The 25,109-nt window shown below is 44.9% G+C and overlaps 1 protein-coding gene and 1 pseudogene across 2 annotated transcripts in view; both read left to right on the top strand.

Moving 5' to 3' along the window:
• Nucleotides 1–25,109, top strand: part of LOC105484009 (RUN and FYVE domain containing 1) — a 66,673-nt gene that overhangs the window by 6,537 nt on the left and 35,027 nt on the right. Inside the window, exons 2-7 of one of the 2 annotated variants that reach the window (XM_071098007.1) lie at nt 3,650–3,823; nt 4,480–4,597; nt 9,122–9,223; nt 11,251–11,374; nt 18,828–18,889; nt 21,676–21,741. In XM_071098007.1, the coding sequence (XP_070954108.1) occupies nt 3,650–3,823; nt 4,480–4,597; nt 9,122–9,223; nt 11,251–11,374; nt 18,828–18,889; nt 21,676–21,741 (646 nt within the window). The remainder of the gene's footprint in view (nt 1–3,649; nt 3,824–4,479; nt 4,598–9,121; nt 9,224–11,250; nt 11,375–18,827; nt 18,890–21,675; nt 21,742–25,109) is intronic. The other variant, XM_071098006.1, reaches the window with a different exon arrangement.
• On the top strand, nt 13,969–18,599 carry LOC139363683 (peroxiredoxin-2 pseudogene; annotated as a pseudogene).

The following is a 25,109-nucleotide window of genomic DNA, read 5'->3' as shown; positions in this document are numbered from 1 at the left end:
GAATTAATGTAATAGATTTGTATGTTTTTAAAAGTGTTATTGGTCATCCTATAAGTCTCAGCAAAAAGTATGTAAATAAGTTAAAGTTTAATAAATTTTTATTATGACTAAAGCTCTAAGTGTATAAAAAATTTTTTTCTGGAGTGAATTATCATTAAGTTTATTAGTAATGCTACATTGGTAACAGGAACATAAATACAATTTTTATAAAAAATTATACATAAGTTTTTCTTGAATTGCATTTTTTTTTTGAGACAGGGTCTCATTCTGTTGCCCAGCCTGGAGTGCAGTAGTCCAATCTCAGCTCACTGCAAGCTACGCCTCCTGGGTTCAAGCGATTCTCCCACCTCAGCCTCCCCAGTAGCTGGGACTACAGGTGTGTGCCAGCACGCCCAGCTAATTTTTGTATTTTTAGTAGAGACGGGGTTTTACCATGTTGGCCCGGCTGATCTCGAACTCCTGACCTTGTGATCCACCTGCCTCAGCCTCCCAAAGTGCTGGGATTACAGGCATGAGCCACCATGCCCAGCCAATGAATTGCATCTCTTAATGAGATGAATGGTGTTGGTTTTTGTTATTAGCATATATCTGTAGACAAATACATATGATTTACTGCTAAAGTGTGATAGAATTCAGCATCAGTTTTAGTCCTGTTTTTTGTTTGTTTGTTTTAGTAATGTTGGTCATCTCTGAACTCTTTCCAAGTTATATGCCCCAAATCACACTGATCTAATGCCAAAAATTATTTTTTGTTCCCTTATTTTCATTCAAAGCAAATAACTGAAAATTACCTGACCTGCAGCCTAATCATATTAAGGAAATTTCTCAACTTTTGGGAGTTACCAAAAAAAAAATTTTACCAAGACTTATCAAGTGTGAGTCGGGCATGGTGGCTCACGCCTGTAATCCTAGCACTTTGGGAGGCTGAGGTGGGTGGATCGCCTGAGGTCAGGAGTTCAAGACCACCCTGGCCAACATAGTGAAACCCTGTCTCTACTAAAAATACAAAAAATTAGCCGGGCATGGTGGCGGGTGCCTGTAATCCTAGCTACTGGGGAGGCTGAGGCAGAAGAATCTCTTGAACCCAGGAGGCGGAGGTTGCAGTGAGCCAAGATCGCACCATTGCACTCCATCCTAGGCAACAAAAGCAAAAGTCCGTCTCAAAAAAAAAAAAAAAAAAAAAAAAAAGACTTATCAAGGGATCATTTCACTTCTTATTCTTTCACTTAGGCACTTTGTTTAACCCAGAATACTCAGAATGGTTGCAGACATCTGAATATTGCTTATTTCATTCACCTTTGCCAATACAATACTTTTTGACAAAAATACTTTTAGTTTATCAAGTATTTCAAATCCATTTTCATCAAAAACTTAGCTGCAGTTTGGGCTCGTTTAATTTATGGAAAATGGCCATCAAGCTAATGGCACATCTTAGGGTTGTGGATAGCAACTGGTTGAACATAATTACATAGATTTGTGGGGAGAAAAATTTAACTTTCTAAATTCAGGATACCCAAGCAGAGGGTTAGAGACCACCCCTCTGCCCCAAGCCCAAGCTTAACTAAATACCATAAAGCAGTAAAAGATCAGTCTTCATGTTTTCGGTTACTTAATCATCAAGGGCGACTCCCCCTCCATTCGGTGTGTGGAACCTAGTGCACCCCAGGTCACTGTATCAAGAGGAAGACAGGTTATGGAGTGAGTTGGCCTTCTTTAGAGGGAGGAGAAAGAGTGCCTGTGAAACTTGAAAATCTGGAAATTGAGTTCCTTAAAACATCTGGGCATACCTAGCTTTGGCAAGACTGCTGTATATGTATTCCAATTTCAAGACCACTAGATTATAGAACTGGGCTTCGTGTCTTTAAGGATAGATCTTTACAAATTGCTTTTATGGTTATTGCTCTCTTCAGAGTTTCTCCCTTCTCTTGATGAAGTTTTACAACTTTTATTTCCTTTGCCAATCATCCATTAAAGTTTTAAAATTTATAAATAATACATAGGCTTCTCTCGAAGTATAAAAATAATTATACTGGCCTGACGCGGTGGCTCGCGCCTGTAATCTTAGCACTTTGGAACACCGAGGCGGGCGGATCACCTGAGGTTGGGAGTTCAAGACCAGCCTGACCGACATGAAGAAACCCCGTCTCTACTAAAAATACAAAATTAGCCGGGCGTAATCCCAGCTACTCGGGAGGCTGAAGCAAGAGAATCGCTTGAGTTCAGGAGGCGAAGGTTGCAGTGAGCCGAGATCGCGCCATTGCACTCCGGCTTGGGCAACAAGAGTGAAACTCCATCTCAAAAAAAAAAAAAAATTATACCGCGCCCAACCAAATGCTTTACTTAACCCACTTTTAACCCTCTCCATAACCAAGGTGAAATGCTTAGGCTGTTTCTTCTTGCCCGTGAGCTCTCCCCCTACCTTCTTGGGTTTTGCTGAGATAATTTTGAATTTTTAGTCCCAGGATGTCTCAATATTTATTTAAGACTTTTAGTACAAGTTCACGGCCATAATATTATCGTTCTTTTAGATTTAACTGCAGTTAACTATAAAAATATAGTACGTATAAATATGCTCTTTAATTGTCCATATTAATCAATGCTGGTGAAATAAAACAGGTAAACAGAGGATTAATATCCAAAATATGCAGGTCAGTAACACTAAGGCAAGCAATTCACAGAAGAAATAGGAGACAATAAAGAGACGTTATTTAACCTCAGTAGTAATTGGACAACTGCAAACCAAAAACAATACGATCCCCCGCCCCCAATCCCATTGGTAAATATTTCGAGCGGGGTTTTCCTGCCAGGACTCTTACTTTGGGATCTAAACTTTTCGTTTCTAGGATACCAGCTTACTGGGTTTAAGAGAACGTTTGGCCTGCACATATAAATATCTGATGATAATTGCAGTCTTTATTATACCCTCAAAACAGTGCGACAAGGTAATGGGAGTTGAAATGGAATTCTCTGAATTCATTTGACTCCAAGGGAAGTGTGCGTAAAACCTAAAATTGTCCACTAGTAGCGGACGAAAGATTGGCAACAATTTGAGCCTGGAACTGGGGGGAAGATGCTTCCCTGCAGGCACCCGGCTGGCACTATCGGGCAAGAGAGAAGGCTGGAAAAGCTTTCCGGGCGGGGTGTGCATCCGCCCCCGTGCGGGCCAGAGGATGCAAAATGGCGCCCACTAGCTCCGTAGGCGTGGCCTTGAGCTGGACTCGCCCAATAGGAATGTCTGGGGGCGGGACGCTTTCCCAGCACGCCTTCTTAAGAGCTTGGGGCAGGGCTTCCTGTAGGTAGCGCCCTTCCATTGGTCGAAAACGGAACCGAGGTTGCGGGAGCAGCCAAACGCGGCGAGTCTTGCTAGAGCCGTCGCCGTAGCAACGCGCGGAGCCGCCTGGGAGAGGCCTCTGGAGCTGGAGGCCGAGTGGCTCTTCTGACCCGAGGCCCCGCTGTCCAGCTGGCGGGCTGTGGCCTCTAGGGATCAGGGACTACTTACCTGCGAAGCCCGGTTATCCGCCCGCCAGCACGTCCGTTCCCTAAGCAGACTGCCTGGCCTCTTGTCGGACCCGTCTTCTCACCGTGGCCCGGAGTCTGACCTGCCCACACTCAGTCCACTAACGAAGCTATCCCTGCGCCTGCCCCACAGCGTCTAAGTGCCAGATGATGGAGGAGCGTGCCAACCTGATGCACATGATGAAACTCAGCATCAAGGTCTTGCTGCAGTCGGCTCTGAGCCTGGGCCGCAGCCTGGATGCGGAGCATGCGCCCTTGCAGCAGTTCTTTGTGGTGATGGAGCACTGCCTCAAACACGGGCTGAAAGGTGAGCCTGAGGGGGCGTTTGGGAGCGTAGAAGTTCGGGCTGGGTGTTTGCTCAGCATTTTCTCATCAGTGCCAGACATCCTTCTAGGTGCTGAAATGCCAGCAGTGGACAGAGCAGACAAGGCTCCTGTCCTCAGAAGCGACGTTCTAGAGCAGCGCTGGACAGTAGAAATATCATGCAAGCTACATAGGCAGTTTTAAATTTTCTAATAGCCAGGTTTCTTTAATAGTGTTAGATGAGGCCGGGCGCCGTGGCTCACGCCTGTAATCCCAGCACTTTGGGAGGCCGAGGCAGGCGGATCACGAGGTCAGGAGATGGAGACCAGCCTGGCCAACATGGTGAAACCCCGTCTCTACTAAAAATACAAAAAATTAGCCTGGTGTTGTGGTGGGCACCTGTAATCCCAGCTACTCAGGAGGCTGAGGCAGAGAATTGCTTGAACCCGGGAGGCAGAGGCTGTAGTGAGCTGGGATCGCCCACTGCACTCTAGCCTGGGCGATAGTCTAGCAAGACTCCATCTCAAAAAAAAAAAAAAGGATTAAGCAGTGAAGTTTAGCAGCTTTCACTTTCACTTGGCTTTTGGGGGAGAGACTGTGGGTCCCTGAAGAAATTTTGCAACCCGTTCTTATGAATAACACTTTTGTTTTTCCTTTTAGTTAAGAAGAGTTTTATTGGCCAAAATAAATCTTTCTTCGGTCCTTTGGAGCTGGTGGAGAAACTTTGTCCAGAAGCGTCAGATATAGCGACTAGTGTCAGAAATCTTCCAGAATTAAAGTGAGTGAGAAGTAGTTATGCCGATTTGATGATTTAAAAAACTCCCTCGTATTTACTCATTTCTCAATTCCTTGCTGATGAAGCCCTTTCTAATTGGAAAGAGCTCTGCTGCTCATTATCCACATGATCTCGAGCAGGATTTGACTCTCTCTGAGCCTCAGTTTCCTTTTCTTTAAAATGGGGACAGTGATTCCTGCTTGCCACACAAGCCAAATAGGTTGAAAAGGTGTTGTCAACCAAAGGGCACTCAGGAGGAAAAGGAACTACTGATACACTCCTGGAATCACTGCTTCAGATACAGGTGGGCAGTTTTCTGAATAATACATTTTGGGCCAGATTGTAGACTCCAGGCCAAGGGACATTTGTAATTTGTTAGAGTGGGACTAACAAATTACCTGCCATGTCTGGATTTGTCCTTGGGATCGCTATGCTTAGGCTCAAAATCAAAAACAGGCCAGAACACAAATAAGTCATCTTCATGGAATGTGGCATCTAGAAAGGGTCTTAGGGATCCTTGAGCCAATGCAAAAGAGCCCTCTGCACAGTTTCCCAGACGGGACTGGACTGTTCAGCGTTTATTTGACCCTTCTCCTAGGGAGCCAGCCTATTCCATTTTCAGAGAATAGTAAGAGTCACTGCCCTCAGGGCCTGCTCTGTGACAGGCATTGTGCTGAGAACATTCCTTTTCATTATCTCATTTAATCCTCCACAGCTGTCCTCTAGGATAGCTGTTAGTGTCCTCGTCTACAAGTGTGGGAACTGATTAGAGTGGTTAAGTAACTTGCCTGAGGTGCCTCAGCAGGTGAGTGATGGAGCGGGAAGAAGACACGGGTCTGTTAGGCCCTGAAACCCTCTAAATCCCATGAAACTCCATTGCTGCCTTTTGCACCTGCCAACCTTTCAAATGTTTATTTGATGACTTTTTTTTTTTTTTTTTTTTTTTTTTTTTTTTTTGAGGAGTCTCACCCTTGCCCCAGCTGGAGTTGCAGTGGCGCAATCTCAGCTCACTGCAACCTCCGCTTCCTAGGTTCAAGCGATTCTCATGCCTCAGCCTCCTGAGTAGCTGGGACTACAGGTGCGTGCCACCACAACCGGCTAATTTTTGTACTTTTTGTAGAGACGGGATTTCGCCATGTTAGCCAGGCTAGTCTCAAACTCCTGACCGCAGGTAATCCACCCACCTTGGTCTCCCAAAGTGCTGGGATTACAGGTGTGAGCCATCACGCTTGGCCTTAATGACCTTTTTCATGAGCCTCTCAAGTCTACTGCCATGCTTCTTCAGTTGTTCTTCATATGGTACAATTTCTCATACCCTTCCTGCCCAGCTCGCTCACTCTCTCAAGAGTAAAGCACCTACACAGACAGTGTCCTGATGGTTTCTTTTTTTTTTTTTTTTTGGAGATAGAGTTTCGCTCTTGTTGCCCAGGCTGGAGTGCAGTGGTGCAATCTCAGCTCACTGCTACCTCCGCCCCCTGGGTTCAAGCGATTCTACTGCCTCTGCCTCCCAAGTAGCTTAGGTTACAGGTTCCTGCCACCAGGCCGAGCTAATTTTTGTATTTTTAGTAGAGATGGGGTTTCACCATGTTGGCCAGGCTGGTCTCCAGCACCTGACCTCAGGTGATCCATCTGCCTCAGCCTCCCAAAGTGCTGGGATTACAGGCGTGAATCACTGTGCCCGGCTTTTGTTTTGTTTTGTTTTTAGACAGAGTCTCTCTGTCACCCAGGCTGGAGCGCAGTGGTGGTGCAGTCTCTTAGCTCCCTGTAACCTTCACCTCCCAGGCTCAAGTGATCCTGCCACCTTGGCCTCCCAAACAGCTGGAACTATAGGCTGAGGCAGGAGAACGGCCTGAACCCAGGAGGCGGAGGTTGCAGTGAGCAGAGATCACGCCACTGCACACTTGCCTGGATGACAGAGTGAGACTCTATCTCAAAAAAAAAAATCATCTGCACTTTGACCCAGCAATTCCACTTACGTGCATTTTATCCTACACATGTAACACATGAAAATGACACATGTACAGAATAATCTATTGCAGTCGTTATTTCTAACAGGAGATTAGAACCACCCTAGTTTTTTTTAACCCAGCTAAATAAATTATGGGCTGTCCAACAGCGACACACTAAAGCTGTAGAAAAAAGTGAAGTCCTCTATGTACTGATATGGAAAGATTTTCAAGATGACAGATACTCAGCAAAATAAGTAGGCTGAGAACTGCATGTAAAACGTTAAATTTTTTTGTAAAAAGGGAGAGAATATATTTGGTACTAGTTTTCATGTGTAGAGACATGTTTTGGAAATGAACTTAAAGGACACTATATTAATGTATAGGGAAGGCGGGTGGGGAGGTGGAGGACAAGGAGACAAGTATATGCCTTTTAATACTTTCTAGGTTTCTTTTTTTTTTTTTTTTTTTTTTTGAGACAGAGTCTCACTCTATCTCCCAGGCTGGAGTGCAGTGGTGCAGTCTCGGCCCACTGCAGCCTTTACCTCCCGGGTTCAAGTGATTCTCGTGCCTCAGCTTCCTGAGTAGCTGGGATTACAGGCATGAGCCACCACCCCCAGCTATGTTTTGCATTTTTTGTTGAGATGGACTTTTACCATATTGGCCAGGCTAGTCTCAAACTCTTGACCTCAGGTGATCCACCTCCCTCGGCCTCCCAAAGTGCTGGGATTACAGGCGTGAGCCACCGCGCCTGGCCTACAATATCATTTTTTAAATGGCCAAGTCGTATTCTGTTGTATATCTAATTTTGTTTAACCCCCCTTGTGGCTGTCTTCAAATTCTTGTTACCACAAACCGTGATAATGATGTGGTGACCGCCCCGAAACATACATCTTGTGTCCATCTTCAGTTATTTCTCTAGGATGTATTACTAAATGTAGAATTTTGGTAACTTGTTGTCATCAAATTGCCACTAGAAAGTTGTACAGTTGACCAGGCACAGTGACTCACGCCTGTAATCCCAACACTTTGAGAGGCTGAGGCGGGAAGAATGCTTGAGCCCAGGAGTTTGAAACCAGCCTGGACAACATGGCAAAACCCCATCTCTACAAAAAAAAAAAAAAAAAAAAAACCATTAGTTGGGTGTAGTAGCACGTGTCTCAGCTACTCCAGAGGCTTGACACAGGATTATCACTTGAGCCTGGGAGTTCCAGGCTGCAGGGAGCCATGATCATGCCATTGCTCAGCAGCATGGACGACTGAGCAAGACCCTATCTCCAAAAAAAAAAGGAAGTTGTAAAGTTTACAGTCTCACCAAGCAGCACTTGAGAAGCCTTTATTCTTTTAATGTTTAATGCAGGCCTGTTCTTTCTTTCTTTTCTTTTTTTTTCCTCTTCTTTCTTTTCTGCTTCTCTGGAGATAATGCTAGAATACAGAAAAATTACACCTTCAAGACTGGGGCTGGGCACAGTGCCTCATGCCTGTAATTCCAGCACTTTGGGAGGCCAAGGTGGGCGGATCACTTGAGGTCAGGCGTTCGAGACTAGCCTGGCCAACATGGTAGATGGTAGAAACCCCATCTCTACTAAAAATACAAGAATTAGCTGGGCGTGGTGGCAGGTGCCTGTAATCCTAGCTACTCGGGAGGCTAAGGCAGGAGAATTGCTTGATCCCTTGAGGTAGAGGATGCAATGAGCTGAGATCACAATGGTGAGCCAGGATTGTGCCACTGCACTCCAACCTGGGTGACAGAGTGAGACTCCATCTCGAAAAAAAAAAAAAAAAATTGGTTCCACAACATTGTGAATGTACTTAACACTACTTAACTGTAAGATTAAAAATGGTTAAGATGGTAAATTTTATGTTCTGTGTATTTTACCACAATAGTAAAACATAAAATTGTACCTTTAAGGCCAGGTGCAGTGGCTCATGCCTGTAATCCCAGCACTTTGGGAGGCCAAGGCAGTCTGATCACTTAAGGCCAGGAATTTGAGACCAGCCTGGCTAACATGACAAAGCCCTGTCTCTACTGAAAACACAAAAATTAGCCAGGCGTGGTGACACGTGCCTTAATCCCAGCTGCTCGGGAGGCTGAGCCACGAGAATTGCTTGAACCCAAGAGGTGGAGGTTGCAGTGAGCTGAGATTGGACCACTGCACTCCAGCCTGGGCGACAGAGCAAGACTATCTCAGAAAAAAAAAAAAATTGTACTTTTGAGCTAACCCCTTGGAGATTTTACAAGCTTTAGCACTTTAGCAAGCACTAAGTTCTCTATTAGTCTTTTGAAAGAATGTTTATCTATTACACAAATCTAACCTGATATTTTCCTGTGATATTTTATGACTATAAGCAAAGCATTATCTAACTGTATTTGTAATAGTACTCAAAGGTGTGTGGTGAGCCATTTTCGATGCCTGCCCAGGCCACGTGCCTCCCTCCCCAACCCCAAACAGCCATTTGTAGAGTGTCCTCTGCATTTATAAGAGTGTGTTTCCTGTGTATCTCCCTAGGTAATTCAGGTTTCTTTTCTGTGTTTGTTGTTGTGATGTCACAATAGTTTGATGCTCTGTTTGAATTCTAGGACAGCTGTGGGAAGAGGCCGAGCTTGGCTTTATCTTGCACTCATGCAAAAGAAACTGGCAGATTATCTGAAAGTGCTTATAGACAATAAACATCTCTTAAGGTATTTCATCAACTAGGTTTGCTTATCTTTTGCTTGGTAAATAATTAGAACATAGGCCGGGTGTGGTGGCTCATGCCTGTAATCCCAGCACTTTGGGAGGCCAAGGCAGGTGGATTGCTTGAGTTCCGGAGTTTAAGACCACCATGGCCGACATGGTGAAATCCCATCTCTACTAAAAATACAAAAATTAGCCAGACATGGTGGCGGGTGCCTGTAACCCCAGCTACTCAGAAGGCTGAGGCAGGAGAATCGCTTGAACCCAGGAGGCGGAGGTTGCAGACAGCCAACATCGCGCCACTGCACTCCAGCCTGGACGACAGAGGAAGATTCCATCTAAAAATAAATAATAATAGGCCGAGCGCAGTGGATCACGCCTGTAAACCCAGCACTTTGGGAAGCCGAGGTGGGCAGATCACAAGGTCAGGAGTTCAAGACCAGCCTGGCCAACATGGTGAAACTGTGTCTCTACTAAAAATACAAAAATTAGCTGGGCGTAGTGATGCATGCTATAATCCCAGCTACTCAGGAGGCTGAGGCAGGAGAATCACGTGAACCTGGGAGGCGGAATTTGCAGTGAGCCAAGATTGCGCCATTGCACTCCAGCCTGGGTGACAGAGTGAGATTCCTCCTCAAAAAAATAATAATTAGAACATAGTTCTGTAGATCATTTTGAATTAAAATAAGTGTATCAGCCAAGCGTGGTGGCTCATGCCTGTAATCCCAGCACTTTGGGAGGCCAAGGCAGGCTGATCACTTGAGGTCAGAAGTTCAAAAACAACCTGGATAACATGGTAAAACCCCATCTCTGCTAAAAATCCGAAATTAGCTGGGCATGGTGGCATATGCCTATAATCCCAGCTACTCGGGAGGCTGAGGCAGGAGGATTGCTTGAACCCAGGAAGCAGAGGTTGCAGTGAGCCAATATCACACCACTGTACCTCCAGCCTGGGCAACAGAGCGAGACTCTGTCTCAAAATAAAAAAATAAAATAAGTATACAATATTTATGGAAATTTACGACTGGTTCATTTTTGATATTTATAACTAAGCAAACATCATTATAAAAGGAATTTTCTCTAGACTATGGTGATTTATGAGGGAGGACTCTTTCCAGAGTTAAAGCTCTCTTGTAATTGAGAAACATATTTTACAGCATAGCCTATAAAACCCAAGCTTTTCAGTGTTTTCAAGGCATGGCTCGTTATTGAACTTAGCTTTACACAACAAATACTGATTTACAGTATTTCACGTACTCTGAGTACAGTTACACGGAGTAAGTTTGAGTTACAGATTTTGTTGTAATGAACTAATTCTTTTTCAATTAATTTTTTTATAATCGATACAAAATTATACATATTTGTGGGATACTGTGTGCATGTATATACTACGTAATGATCAAATCAGGGTGATTACCATATTCCTCACTTTACTAATGAACTAATTCTTAAGAGAAAAGTTCCTGCGCACACACACAGTGGCCTGGATGCCACTGGATTTGGTACCTGAGCAAGTCATTGCTGACCAGAGCAGTATCAGGCAGGGGCTGGACCCCCCCTCGCAAATGGTCACGATGACTGGTCAACAAGGAAGTAAAGCAGCACATGTTCCTCCGTGGGACACAAGAAGGAGGAGTGTTATGCTTGGATGTGGGATCCCATTTCCTGTTTATATGGGCATAAGTGGAGATGTAGTTCATGTCAACACAGACGAGGAGCCAGTGGAGACACAGGAGGGGAGAGTGACAGGAGTCAAGAGGAGATGAGGAGAACCGGGGTCCAGGGTCTGCATGGAGCAGTTTACTTTAGACAGGAGGACGGGCGAGCCCATTCTAAGCCACAGGAAGAGAAGAGAGGACGGGAGAAAAAGCAGCCGTTGAAGCAGTGAAGGGAAATGAAAGGGAGGGAGGAAATCCACAGCAGTATCTTCTGGCTCCAGGGCACAGTTGAAAAGGCAGTTCAGGGTGGGGAAGGAGTGGGGATGGTGAAGCTGTTTTTCTGAGCATCCCGCTGTCCTGTCCATCTCTTGTAGCGAGTTCTATGAGCCTGAGGCTTTAATGATGGAGGAAGAAGGGATGGTGATTGTCGGTCTGCTGGTGGGACTCAATGTTCTCGATGCCAATCTCTGCTTAAAAGGAGAAGACTTGGATTCTCAGGTAAAATGGAATTTTGGCTCTAGACAGAACACTTTCATTAGCCCAGGGACTTTATGTAGGATCTGCAGGCAGGTACTGAACCCAAAGAAGGGCAGATGGCAAAGAGCCCGCTGGTAGAGGACCAGCCAGGGGCAGGTGGGGAAGCAGCGGGGAAGGTCTCGGAAGGGTGAAGAAGTTGCATAGCCAGAGGTACACTTGGAAAGCTTGGCAGGTGTGGCAACAGGCAGACAGCTCTCCGTGGCTGAAGCAGAGGATGCTCCATGGCTGAGGTGGAAGTGGAGGCTAGGCCTGGTTGTGAGGCCATGGGTGCTGTGCTGAAGGGTGTAGCTGGAGCGCAGTGGCGCGATCTCAGCTCACTGCAAGCTCCACCTCCCGGGTTGGCGCCATTCTCCTGCTTCAGCCTCACAAGTAGCTGGGACTACAGGCGCCTGCCACCACGCCTGACTAATTTATTTTGTTTTGTTGTTGTTGTTGTTTGTTTTGTTTGGTTTTTTTTAGTAGAGATGGCATTTCACCGTGTTAGCCAGGATGGTCTCAATCTCCTGACCTTGTGATCCGCCCACCTCGGCCTCCCAAAGTGCTGGGATTACAGGTGTGAGCCACTGCGCCCGGCCTGAAGGGTGTAGCTTTTATCCCCCTTTATCCTGAGCTTTGGGAAGCTGTTGGAGGTTTTTAAGAAGTACACTGAAATGATCATGCCTGGGTTTGAGAAAGCTCAATCTAGCAGCCACTCAGGTTATGAGTTAGAAGTGGCCAGGAATAGATAGAGCAAAAGACTTGAGGTCGGGCGCGGTGGCTCACACCTGTAATCCCAGCACTTTTGGGAGGCCAAGGCGGTTGGATGACGAGGTCAGGAGATCGAGACCATCCTGGCTAATCCGGTGAAACCCCATCTCTACTAAAAAATACAAAAAACTAGCCGGGCGTGGTGGCAGGCACCTGTATTCCTGGCTACTCGGGAGGCTGAGGCAGGAGAATGGCGTGAACCCTGGAGGTGGAGCTTGCAGTGAGCCGAGATCACACCACTGCACTCTAGCCTGGGCGACAGAGCAAGACTCTCTCAAAAAAAAAAAGCCTTGAGTCTAGTCTAGAAGTCCCGCAAGGCTGGATGGGGAGTAGGAAGATAGAGTCAGGAGAGATTTGGGAAGTCAGGTTGATAAAATGGCACTAATGAGAGTAACCAGTAAGGTGTGGAGTGCTCGGTGGGAAGGACAGCCCTCTTATGGGCTTTCTTCCTGCATGGGAGCTGGTAACCAGAGCCAGGGCCTAAACTCCTGGTGGCAGGGACCGTAAATGTGTGAGGGGGAATAGGCACCCTAACCCATTCCTCACTTCCACCCCCTCTTCAGGGCATCTGCAGCTGTGGCTGGGCCACTGCCAAGAAAAAAAGATTATTTTACACTGTCTGGCAAAATTCCCAGCCTTTTTCCTGTGTTGTGTTTGATGAACCTAAAGATTCCCTGATCCCTCCATGTGCAGGTCAATGTTTTTTTGTAACCTCTCCTCCCTTTAAAAAAAAAAAAAAAAGTTTGATTGTCTTTGCATGTTGAAAAATATCTTTTTTTGAATTCAGAGAAGTAGTTTTGAAAAGACACTAAACGTCACACATATTCTCATTACTCTGAGACAGATAATTCAGGGTTACGTTGTGGTGTACATCCTTCCAGCACATGAATAAAGGTGTGTGCATGCATGTGTGTGTGTATATGTTTGTGTATTTTAGAGTGAGATGTTTGGAGGGTTTCTTTTTTTGTGAAACCAAACTATGATTATTTTAAGCACATCATTTTGTAATTTTTAAAAATGTAACAATATGTTCTACACAGTTCTCAATAACAAGAGATATAAACCATTTTAAATGACTATGTAGTGTTTCATTTTTTAATGTACCATTATGTAACCAGTACCTTATTAATTTAGATCGTTTCCATATTGTGACAGTATTATTGCTGGGCACATGGCTCACGCCTGTAATTCCAACGCTTCGGGAGGCCAAGGTAGGAGGATCACTGGAGCCCAGGAATTTGAGACCAGCCCAGACAACATAGTGAGACCTTGTCTCTACTAAAAATAAAAAAAATTAGCCAGGCATGGTGGTGTGCTGCCTGTCATCCCAGCTACTCTGGAGACTGAGGCAGGAGGATTGCTTGAGCCTGGGAGATCAAGGCTGCAGTGAGCTATAATCATGCCACTACAATGCACTCCAGTCTGGGCAACAGAGCCAGACTCGGTCTGGGAAAAAAAAAAAAAAACCACCGATATTATAGACATCCTTAAAGTTCTCTGTACTCTTGTCCATATATTTCCTTAGCATAAATTTGGGGTGGTTGTGTCAAAGTATACAGCCTACATTTTGCTAGATAATGTAAAACCAGCCTCCAGAAAGGTCTTCATTATATACACCCACCAGCAGCGTGGGAGAACCCATTTCCTCCTGACACTGGATGTGGTAAACATTCTTGGTCTTTTTCAGTCTCATGGACAAAACAACTCATCATCTCGAATTTACAAGTATTTTTGTGTTTTATTTGCCATTGGGGGTTTAGCATTTGTGATCATCTTTTCATACTTGGTCCATTTTTGAGTTTTCTTTCTCTGCTTCTTTATTAACGACTAAGCACATTGACCTTTCTTCAGAATTATTTGTTATAATTTTTTTTTTCTGGTTTCTCAGGGGTGGTGTGCCCTGTACATTTTTTATTTTTAATTTTTGGCAACCAGATTTAGCAGGTGTTTCCTTTATACCTTCTAAGGTATTGTGCTGTGAAGGTCCTTCCCTATCTAAAGATTACCCTAACTTTTAAAATCAAATGTGGGGCGCCGGAACGCGGGTCCACGCGTGTGTTTGTCCGTCTGTCCAGCCTTTACCCCCACAGATTTCAGTCATGGCCTCCGGTCAGTCGCAGCTCGGAGAGCCAGCCCCTGACTTCAAGGCCACTGCCCTGGTGGATGGCGCCTTCCAGGAGGTGAAGCTGTGGGCTACGAAGGGAAGTACGTTGTCCTCTTTTTGTACCCTCTGGACTTCACTTTTCTATGGCCCACAGAGAACATCGCTTTCAGTGACCTTGCCGAGGATTTCCACAAGCTGGGCTGCAAAGTGCTGGGTGTCTCGGTGGACTGAGTTCACCCACCTGAGTTGGATCAACAGCCCCCAGAAGTAGGGAGCCCTGGGCCCCCACGCATCTCCCACCTGCTGACATGATGGGAAGCTTGTCTGAGGATTACGGTGTGCTGAAAACCCATGAGGGTGTTCCTACCCTGCCTCTTCATCATCGATGGCAAGGGTGACCTTTGCCAGATAACTGCTACTGATTTGCCTGTGGGGTGCTCCATGGATGAGGCTCTGCGGCGGGTCCAGGCCTTCCAATATGTGATCGAACACGGGGAAGTTTGTCCCACTGGCTGGAAGCCTGGTGGCAACAGTTAAGCCCAATGTGGATGACAGGGAATACTTCCTCAGTATTCCTTGAATGCTGGAACTAGGCTGGCCAATGGATAGTGAGCTTGTACTCCTACCTGGGTACCCTGTGCTGACCCAGAAAAGGCCAGACCTGCCCCTCCAGTCTCCACAGTCTGGGACCCTGGAGGGCTAGGCCAAGGCCTTCTGCTTCCACCTGGGTAATTTTTTACACACTTTATGTGTAAAAAATATGTAAATTTTACACATTTTTGCCATTTGTTTTGGCATAGTGTGAAGTAGGAATCTAAATTTCTTTTATAAATAGTTAACCAGTTTTCGCAATATCATCATGTAATGTATTTTTTCTACTAATTTGAAATTCCACTTTTATCATGTGTGAAATATCCATAATATGCATTCGTTTATTTCTGGACTCTTCTGTTGGAAATCTGAATCTCTGTTCCTATGCCAGTGGCACATTATTTTAATGACTGGAGCCACATAGTATATTCTAGACTCTGGTAGTTAAGTATCTGCCTACTCTACTGTAGTTTTGTTTCAAATATTTCTGGGCCATCCATTCTGCCAGATGAACTTGAACATTTTGTCAAATTCCAGAATAAAAACTCCATTGAGATTTTAATTAATTAATAGACACGGTGAGCATTCTAGTCTAGTGCTATCTTGAATGACAGTGCCTATAGTGTGTTACCATAACGTATACATGTTTGCTGCCGATGTCTGAGGGATGCTATGTCTCACGTTTAGAGAGTGGTATTCCACTCCAGTTTACTTTGTGTTTTGTTGTTGTTGTTTTGTTTTTTCTTTTCTTCGAGATGGAGTCTCACTCTGTTGCCCAGGTTGGAGTGCAATGGCGTAATCTCCACTCACTGCAACCTCTGCCTCCCGCGTTCAAGTGATTCTCCTGCCTCAGCCTCCCGAGTAGCTGGGATTACAGGCGCCTGTCAACACGCCCAGCTAATTTTTCATATTTTTAGTAGAGATGGAGTTTCACTGTGTTGGCCAGGCTGGTCTTGAACTCCTGACCTCGTGATCTGCCCACTTCAGCCTCCCAAAGTGCTGGGATTACAGGTATGAGCCACCGTGCCCAGCCTACTTTGTGTTTTTGTTGGAGATGAATGTTGAATGTAGTCAAATACTTTTTTTGGATCTATCAACATGTCATACCTGTTTTTAACCCATAAGTATAATTGAATTAATCCATAGGTTTCTTATTGAATACTATCCCTGAATTTCTAAAATAATCCCTACTTGATCATTGTAAACCCCTGAATTTCATATGTTTACTGTTTGGAATTTTTGTGTCTCTGCTTGTAAGTGAAACTTCTGAATTTTCTATACTGCCTTTGCCACCTTTCGATGTCAGAATTATATTAGTCTCATAAACTAGAAGGCTGGGTGCAGTGGCTCACACCTATAATCCCAGCACTTTGGGAGGCTGAAGTGGGCAGATCACAAGGTCAGGAGGTCGAGACCACCCTGACCAACATGGTGAAACCCCATCTCTACCAAAGATACAAAAATTAGCTGGGCATGGTGGTGTGTACCTGTAATCCCGGCTACCCAGGAGGCTGAGGCAGAAGAATCGCTGGAACCTGGGAGGCAGAGGCTGCAGTGAGCTGAGATCGCGCCATTGCGCTCCACTCTGGGCAACAGAGCAAAACTCCGTCTCAAAAAAAAAAAAAAAAACATAAAACTAAAATAAACCTGAAAATAGCCTTCCTTTTCTTGTTTTCTACCACAGTTGATTAGATCAGGAATTATTTTTTCTGTGCAGGCTTGCTAGAACTTACTGGTGTGAGCACTTCACCCTTATGCCTTTTTGGGTCTTTGTTCTTTGATCACTTTAAAAACTTTTAGCATAGTTTTGATCAATTTATGGGTTTCCTAAGTCTTCAATTTTTAAAGTCATTTATAATTTTTTTAGAAACCATTTCATTCAGATCTATTAAGCTAGAGTTGTATGAAAGTATTCTCTTACAGCTTTTGAAAAATCTCACTGTTCTCATTTATAATGTGTATTCTAAATATTGATCACACTTAGTAGAAATTTGTCTACTTGGTTGAACTTTGACAAACCAGCTCTCTTATTTATCAATTCTACTTTGGGAGTAGGGCTTTATTTGCTTTCTAATCTATTAATTTTTGCTTTGGGTATTAATTCTCATCTTTCTGTTGGTTTTTTTCCGGCTGCATTTTTTTATTTATTTTTTATTATAAAAGAAATACTTGCTTGTTGAAAAAAGTTAGGCAATGCCAAAGTACATAATGTGAAAAGAGATGTTGAACCTCCTCATCCAATCCCCCGTCCCAGCCCCAGTTCTTCTCCCTTTCCCACAGGTAATGGTAAAGATTCTGGGGGAAATTTTTCTAGAAGCTTTTCTACTTTTTCTATACATTTATGTTCACATAGGTTTTGTTTTAAATTAAATCTTTTCTGATCTTCTATTACTGTGTAACAAGTCAGCAACAGCACTTCAGCCGTAACAATCGCTGTATCTTCCACAGTTGGGGGTGGACTGGGTTCAGCTGGTTGGTTCTTGTTCAAGAGCGCATGTGATTACAGTCAGCGGGTGGCTGGGGCTGGAATCACCTGAAGGCTTGCTCTCACCTGAAGGCTCGCTCTCTCCCGCGTCTGTCTGCTGTGCTGAGACCAAGGAGCTGGGGGCTGGAATGGCAGGGGTTTCTTGGACATCTCTCTGTGTACATGGTCTGCAGCATTGTGGCTTCAGGGAAGTCAAGACTTTTTACATGAAAGCTCAGAACTTCAAACGCGTATGCCTCAAGAAAGAGCTGGGTGAAAGCTGTATTGCCCTTTTTAACCTACCTGCAGAAGTCACACAGCATCATTTCTACTGCATTTTACTCATCAAGACAGGCACTAAGACCTCCCAGAGTTGAAGGTTGGAAATATAGATTCCTTTTGGTAGGTGTGTCAGAGGTTGCAGACATGTGTTAGAACCATTACATATAGCCTTGGTTGCAACATAAGTAGGATTGTTATAATGAGATTGTATATATTATTTTTGACTTGAAATTGTATCCTGTAGTTTTGTTGGGGTTTTTTTGTTGGTTGGTTGGTTGGTGGGTTTTTTAAGACACTGTCTCTCTCTGTCACCCAGGCTAGAGTGCAGTGGCATGATCTCAGCTCACTGTAGCCTCACCCTCCTGGGCTCAAGCAATCCTCTCACCTCAGCCTCCCAAGTAGCTGGGACTACAGGCATGTACCACTGCACCCAGCTAATTTTTGTATTTTTGTGGACACAGGGTCTCACTGTGTTGCCCAGGCTGGTCTTGAACTCCTTAGTCCAAGCCATCCACCCGCCTCAGACTCCCAAAGTGCTGGGATTACAGGCATGAGCCACTGGGCCCAGCTTTTCTATATTACTGCAAACGTATCGACTGCATTGTTTGTTACAGTTGCATAGGTTCTGTGATACGGCTGTAACATGATTGATTTCAACTTTATTGATGAACATTTAGGGTGCACCCAATTTTCCTGTATTTCACATAAGAATGACCTCACTTATTCATTTTCAAGTGCTTTATTTATTGGCAAAGCCATTGATCTTTAGATGTGTAAGGGGTCTTGGTTCTCCCTTGTACCTAAGGGGTGGAGAATTTTCCTGAAATACTGATTAGACCATTTTACCAAGATCTGGGGGAAGACTCAGAAATGTCAGTTAAGGTCACCAGTTTAGAGATCCACATCTTTTTAAATTATAATTACTTTGTACACAAATAATTTTGTTGATCTTTGTAAACAATGTGATTATTGAATAAACAGAAAACTAGGTTGTGAAATTTCAGAATAGTCTCTGAAATCTGATACTTAGTCAGTTTTTCTTCTAGAAGGTGGTAGGGTTAGGTTTTTTTGGTTTGTTCAATTGATTGCCACTTCATAGAGCTGGTTGTCGTAACTAAATGTTCCTAGGAAAGAGGTAAGAATGCAAATACCCTGAATTTCAAAGGTTGTAAGGTTTATGAAAAATAGGACATTTTATTTAAACTTGTGCATTTTATTTTGTTTAGGTTGGAGTAATAGATTTTTCCCTCTACCTTAAGGATGTGCAGGATCTTGATGGTGGGAAGGAGTAAGTACTGCATTGTACGTCACTTTTTTTTTTTTTTTTTTTTTTTTTTTTTTTTTTTTTTTTTTGAGACGGAGTCTGGCTCTGTCGCCCAGGCCAGAGTCCAGTGGCACGATCTCGGCTCAGCGCAACCTCCGCCTCCGGGGTTCAAGCGATTCTCCTGCCTCAGCCTCCTGAGTAGCTGGGACTACAGGTGCGTGCCACCACGCCCGGCTAATTTTTGTATTTTTAGTAGAGACGGGGTTTCACCGTATTGGCCAGGCTGGTCTCGAACTCCTGACCTCGTGATCTGCCCACCTCGGCCTCCCAAAGTGCTGGGATTACAGGCATAAGTCACCGCGCCCAGCTACATCACATTTTTAATAAAATTCTGGCAAAGGCAGGTCTTCCGGCCTAGGCGAGCGCCAGGTCTCCAGACGGAAATTGCCGAAGACTAGCGGAGGCCCCGAAGCCAGGAATGGTGGGGCCGGAGGGGAGGGTGGGGGTGGGGAACTTCGGCCGAAGAATCCGGGTCGGACTGCGTGGTTGGGCCCAGTGGGGTGGGGTGGGCAGGTTAGGTGTGGCCTCTCTCCACACTGGCAGTGCGGCCGGCCGAGGCGGTAGGAGCGCTGGGGTTGGAGGTGCGCACCCTGGGTGGTGTTCCCCGCCTGCAGAACGGGTAATGAGGCTCTTCTCTGCAGGGAAAAAAAAAAAAAAAAAAATTGGCAAAGAACACTTTTCTTGTTTTTGCTTTGAGATTTTAGATTTTGTTTAGTTATTTTTAAGTACAGAAGCAATGCATTATTCTCATTGTTTAAGGAATTTGGCTCTGCAGAAGAATAGAGTGTACAGGTGAAATTTCCCCATTCACAATGTCCCCTTGCCTCCATGTCAATCCCATTCTTCCCCTCAGAGGAAGACTGTTTAATGCCTTGCAGGTATTTGTTTGTTGGTCCTGTATTTTGCTTTACCATTTGTTCAGATATAAATGGGATAGTATTATATAAGTTGCCCTTGGACTTGTTCTTTAATCATAGTGTTTTAGATTTTTGTTTTGTTTTGTTTTGTTTGAGATGGAGTCTCGCTCTGTCACCCAGGCTGGAGTGCAGTGGTGCAATCTCGGCTCACTATAACCTCCGCCTCCCTGGTTCAAACTATTCTTCCGCCTCGGCCTTCCGAGTAGCTGGGATTATAGTCATTCACCATCACGCCCGGCTAATTTTTTTTGTATTTTTAGTAGAGACGGGGTTTCCCCATGTTGGCCAGGCTGGTCTCGAACTCCTGGCCTCAGGTGGTCCGCCTGCCTTGGCCTCCCAAAGTGCTGGGATTACAGGTGTGAGCCACCACGCCGGGCCTAGATGTCTTTTCATGCCATTATGAAGCTCTCCCTCACCCTTGTTAACAAGGGTATTCTTTTAAAATAAGTTACCCAGGAGAAAAAATAATAATAATAACAACTATGCATAACATACTGCCATTTATATATATATATAGATAGATATTTTTTTTTTTGAGACTGAGTTTCGCTCTTGTTGACCAGGCTAGAGTGTGGTGGCACGATCTTGGCTCACCGCGACCTCCACCTCCCGTGTTCAAGTGATTCTCCTGCCTCAACCTTCCTGAGTAGCTGGGATTACAGGCATGTGCCACCATGCAAGGCTAATTTTGTATTTTTAGTAAACATGGGGTTTCTCCATGTTGGTCAGGCTGGTCTTGAACTTCCGACCTCAGATGATCCGCCCGCCTCAGCCTCCCAAAGTGCTGGGATTACAGGCATGAGCCACTGCGCCTGGCCCCATTTACGTTATAATAAAAAAGGATGTACGTACGTATGTTTTACTTCCATATGTATTCATGGAACATTTCTAGAGTGGCATATCAACCTTATAGTAGTGGTTGCCTGTGGAGGCAGGCATGGGAGGGGTTTTTCACTGTAAACCCTGCGATTGCGTTTGAATATTTCACCTCGTACGTATGTTACCTGCCCTTCCATGTCTTCCCGAGGACTCTCGCGGTCTCAGTGCCTGGCAGTGCACCTTACCAAAGAATGGACCAGCAGGAACCACACTAAAGCTTCATGCATCCTAAGTACAAGGGCTCACCCACTTGAAATTTAAACAAAATATATTATTTTATTTCATATTAGGCCAAATACTTCAAAGGAACAAAATATATTCCTTTTTTTTTTTTTTTTTTTTTTGAGACAGAGTTTCGTTCTTGTTGCCCAGGCTGGAGGGCAGTGGTGCGATCTCGATTCACTACAACCTCCACCTCCCAGGTTCAAGCAGTTCTCCTGCCTCAGCCTCCCGAGTAGCTGGGACTACAGGCACATGCCACCACGCTGGCTAATTTTTTGTATTTTTAGTAGAGATGGGGTTTCACTGTGTTAGCTAGGATGGTCTCGATCTCCTGACTTCATGATCTACCCCCCTCGGCCTCCCAGCCACCGTGCCTGCACAGTTCTTTTGTTTGTAAGTCCCATGGGCTCCTTTCCTTCAGTGTAATAAGGGTTGTGTCAAAGCCATTTGCATGTGGCAGGTTGATATTTTCACCTTGCTTGCTGATCCTGAAACCTTGGTCTGCAGGGAGCCCACTCCCCTGGCAGCCTGGCCTTGGAGATGCTGGCTACTGTGCCCCAGGCCGGCTTTGCTCTCTGTACTCTAGGACTGTGGATGTTACTAAGCTTTGGCTGTCTCTTGGTTACTTGAAGACGTTGGTACTTCCACAAGGTGATTGGAAGGTTGGGGAACAGTTACAAAGTATTAATCATTAATAAAAAAAGTTCTCCCTTTTTATGCTCCTTTTAAAAGGCATGAAAGAATTACTGATGTCCTTGATCAAAAAAATTATGTGGAAGAACTTAACCGGCACTTGAGGTAAGACTCCTTTTTTTTCAGTGTGACAGTTACATGCGTGGTATACTGTCATTGTTTCATGGAACTTCTTTGAGTTGCCACATACTTATAAATAGCTTGTTTCCAAACCAAGACAAAAGGGTCATCATTCAGGCAACATTTATTTGTACAAACTGGAGAAGTATGATTTCTTCTTGATAAACTCTTGGGAAATCTTTATTCTCTGCTTTCTGCAGTTATATAATACAGAGAGGTAACTACATTAAACCTTGCCTCTCCACTCCTCGCCCCACAGCCACGTGGCTGGAAATGCCTTCATGGCAAGCACTGTTGCTGCTGGAATCAGCACACAGCACCCAGTGCATTAGGCCGGGAAAGAGAGTTGAAAACCACTGGGCTAGGCCCTCCAGAGCAATGTACTAGTGATCACAAGCATCTTTATCTTGATTTTTTTTTTTTTTTTTTTTTTTTGCTGGAGCTCTGTGGATGTGTTTCATGAAACACTAATCCTTGGAGGTATCCGTGGGGAATGTGGAGAGACACGTTAGAGGGTACATTGCGCATTACAGTTCTCCACAGGGCAGCCTCTCTGGCCCCAAAAGCCAGGTGAAGAAGCTGGCATGTTCCTCCCGGTGTAGTCAGGGACATACCGCTCTGGGGCTTTTTTCACTTTTCTTTTTTTCTTTTTTTGACAGGGTCTCACTCTGTTGCCCAGGCTGAAGTGTAGCGGCATGATCTCGGCTCACTGGAGCCTCGAATTCCCAGGCTCAGGCAATTGATTCTCCCACCTCAGCCTCCTAAGTAGCTGGGACTACAAGCGCACGCCACCCCTCCTGGCTAGTTTCTGTGTTTTTTATAGAGACAGCGCTTTGCCATGTTACCCAGACTGGTCTCACCTGGGCTCAAGCAATCCTCCCACCTCAGCCACCCAAAGTGCTAGAATTACAGGCGTGAGCCACCACACCCAGCCTGCGGCTCTTCTTAACTGTGATGTTGGCTATTTTTTGAAAGTTTTTTGATCAATTCCTAGTTTATTGAGAGTATTTATAAGAAATAGATATTGAATTTTATCAAATGCCTTTTAGTGTCCATTAAAATAATCATGGTTTTTATCCCTTAGTCTACTGATGTGATGTATTTTATTCATAGACTTCTTCATACTGGACCATTCCTGTGTCACAGGGATAAACACCACTTGATCATATGTGGTGTTTTTTTGTTTTTGTTTTTGTTTTTGAGGCAGAGTCTCACTTTGTCGCCCAGGCTGGAGTGCACTGGCGCGATCTGAGCTCACTGCAAGCTCCGCCTCCCGGGTTCACGCCATTCTCCTGCCTCAGCCTCCCAGTAGCTGGGACTACAGGAGCCGCCACCACGCCCAGCTAATTTTTTGTATTTTTAGTAGAGACGGGGTTTCACCGTGTTAGCCAGGATGGTCTCGATCTCCTGACCTCATAATCCGCCCGCCTCGGCCTCCCAAAGTGCTGGGATTGATCATATTTTTATTAGGATTTTTTGAGACAAGATCTTACTCTGTCACCCAGGCTGGAGTGCAGTAGTATAATCATGGCTCGCTGCAGCCTCCACCTCCCGGGGCTCAGATGATTTGCCCACCTCAACCTCCCAAGTAGCAGGAACCATAGGCATGCACCACTACACCTGGCTGATTTTTTGTATTTTTTGTAGAGACAGGGTCTCACTTTGTTGCCCAAGGTGGTCTCAAACTCTTGGCCTCAAGCGATCCTCCCTGGTTAGCCTCCCAACTGCTGGGTTATAGGCATGAGCCACCTTGCCCAGCCAGGATATAGTTTTAATAATTCAATTATCCTTTTCATATGTAACCTGGCTGGGTGCGGTGGCTTACACCTGTAATCCCAACACTTTGGGAGGCCGAGACCAACATGGAGAAACCCCATCTCTACTAAAAATACAAAATTAGGCAGGCGTGGTAGCACACGCCTGTAATCCTAGTTACTCAGGAGGCTGAGGCAGGAGAATCACTTGAACCCAGGAGACGGAGGTTGCGGTGAGCTGAGACTGCACCATTGCATTCAGCCTAGGCAACAAGAGCGAAACTCCATCTCAAATAAAAAAAAAAATGTAACCTGACTTGCTGGGAATTTCATAGTTTTCTTTCTCTGCCCTCATGTCAGGGGTATATAGTGTTGCAAAATGAATTAGTGAGCTTTTCCTCATGCCTGTGAACAGCTGGCTTCTAGATCATGGGCATTATTTGTCCCTTGCGAATATGAAGCAGCCAGGCGATTGTAATCCCAGCACTTTGGGAGGCCAAGGCAGGCGAATCACCTGAGGTCAGGAGTTCAAGATCAACCTGGCCAACATGGTGGCCATCTCTACTAAAAATACAAAAATTAGCCAGGCATGGTGGTGGGCACCAGTAGTCCCAGCTACTCGAGGCTGAGGCAGGAGAATCACTTGAACCTGGGAGGCAGAGGTTGTAGTGAGCCGAGATTGCACCACTGCACTCCATCCTGGGTGACAGAGTGAGACTCCATCTCAAAAAAAAAAAAAAGAATTTATGAAGCTCAAAGCGTTTTTGAGGCAATATATTGCTAGCTTTTCAGTTTTTACTTAGTTGTTAGTTCATCAAAAAAATATATAAATATATAAAATATATTTTTTAAAAAATTATATATATATATATATATATAAAATTTTTTTTTTAGATGGAGTCTCGCTCTGTCACCCAGGCTGGAGTGCAGTGGCACGATCTCGGCTCACTGCAAGCTCCGCCTCCCGGGTTCACGCCATTCTCCTGCCTCAGCCTCCCGAGTAGCTGGGACTCAGGCACCTGATACCGCACTCAGCTAATTTTTTGTATTTTTAGTAGAGATGGGCTTTCACCGTGTTTGCCAGGATGGTCTAGATCTCCTGACCTCGTGATCCGCCCACCTCAGCTTCCCAAAGTGCTGGGATTACAGGTGTGAGCCACCGTGCCCGGACGGTCATTTATATTTTTAAGAAAAATATAAAATTTGGGGGTATTTTCTGAACTATCAAGTTGGCACAGAATTGACAATTGTATACTCTTAAAACTTTTCACTCCCTCTGTATCTTTTGGTTTTTTTCCCTTTTTCATTTTGTGTCTTTGTATTTTTATATTTGCCCCCTGGTTCCTAAGCCTTGGTTCATCAGCCTTGCCAAGTTTATTTCTTTGTGCCCCACTCACTGGCAACAGGGACTGGTGTTTGGCAGCATGGCCTGTTGCCCAGAAGTGCAGGCTCTAGAGCCAGATTCCCTGGGTTCAGAAGCCAGCACCCCTTTGTAGATATGTGAACTTGAGTGATTTCTTTTATATAAAATTATGGCTGCCTTGTCTGTAAGATAGGCTGACAATAGGATCTACCTCATTGAATTGTGGGGAAGATTAA

This window comes from Macaca nemestrina, chromosome 6 (genome assembly GCF_043159975.1).
Source record: "Macaca nemestrina isolate mMacNem1 chromosome 6, mMacNem.hap1, whole genome shotgun sequence".
Taxonomy (NCBI): domain Eukaryota; kingdom Metazoa; phylum Chordata; class Mammalia; order Primates; family Cercopithecidae; genus Macaca; species Macaca nemestrina.
The sequence above is the reverse complement of the archived record's forward strand: the minus strand, read 5'-3'. Positions and strand labels throughout refer to the sequence as shown.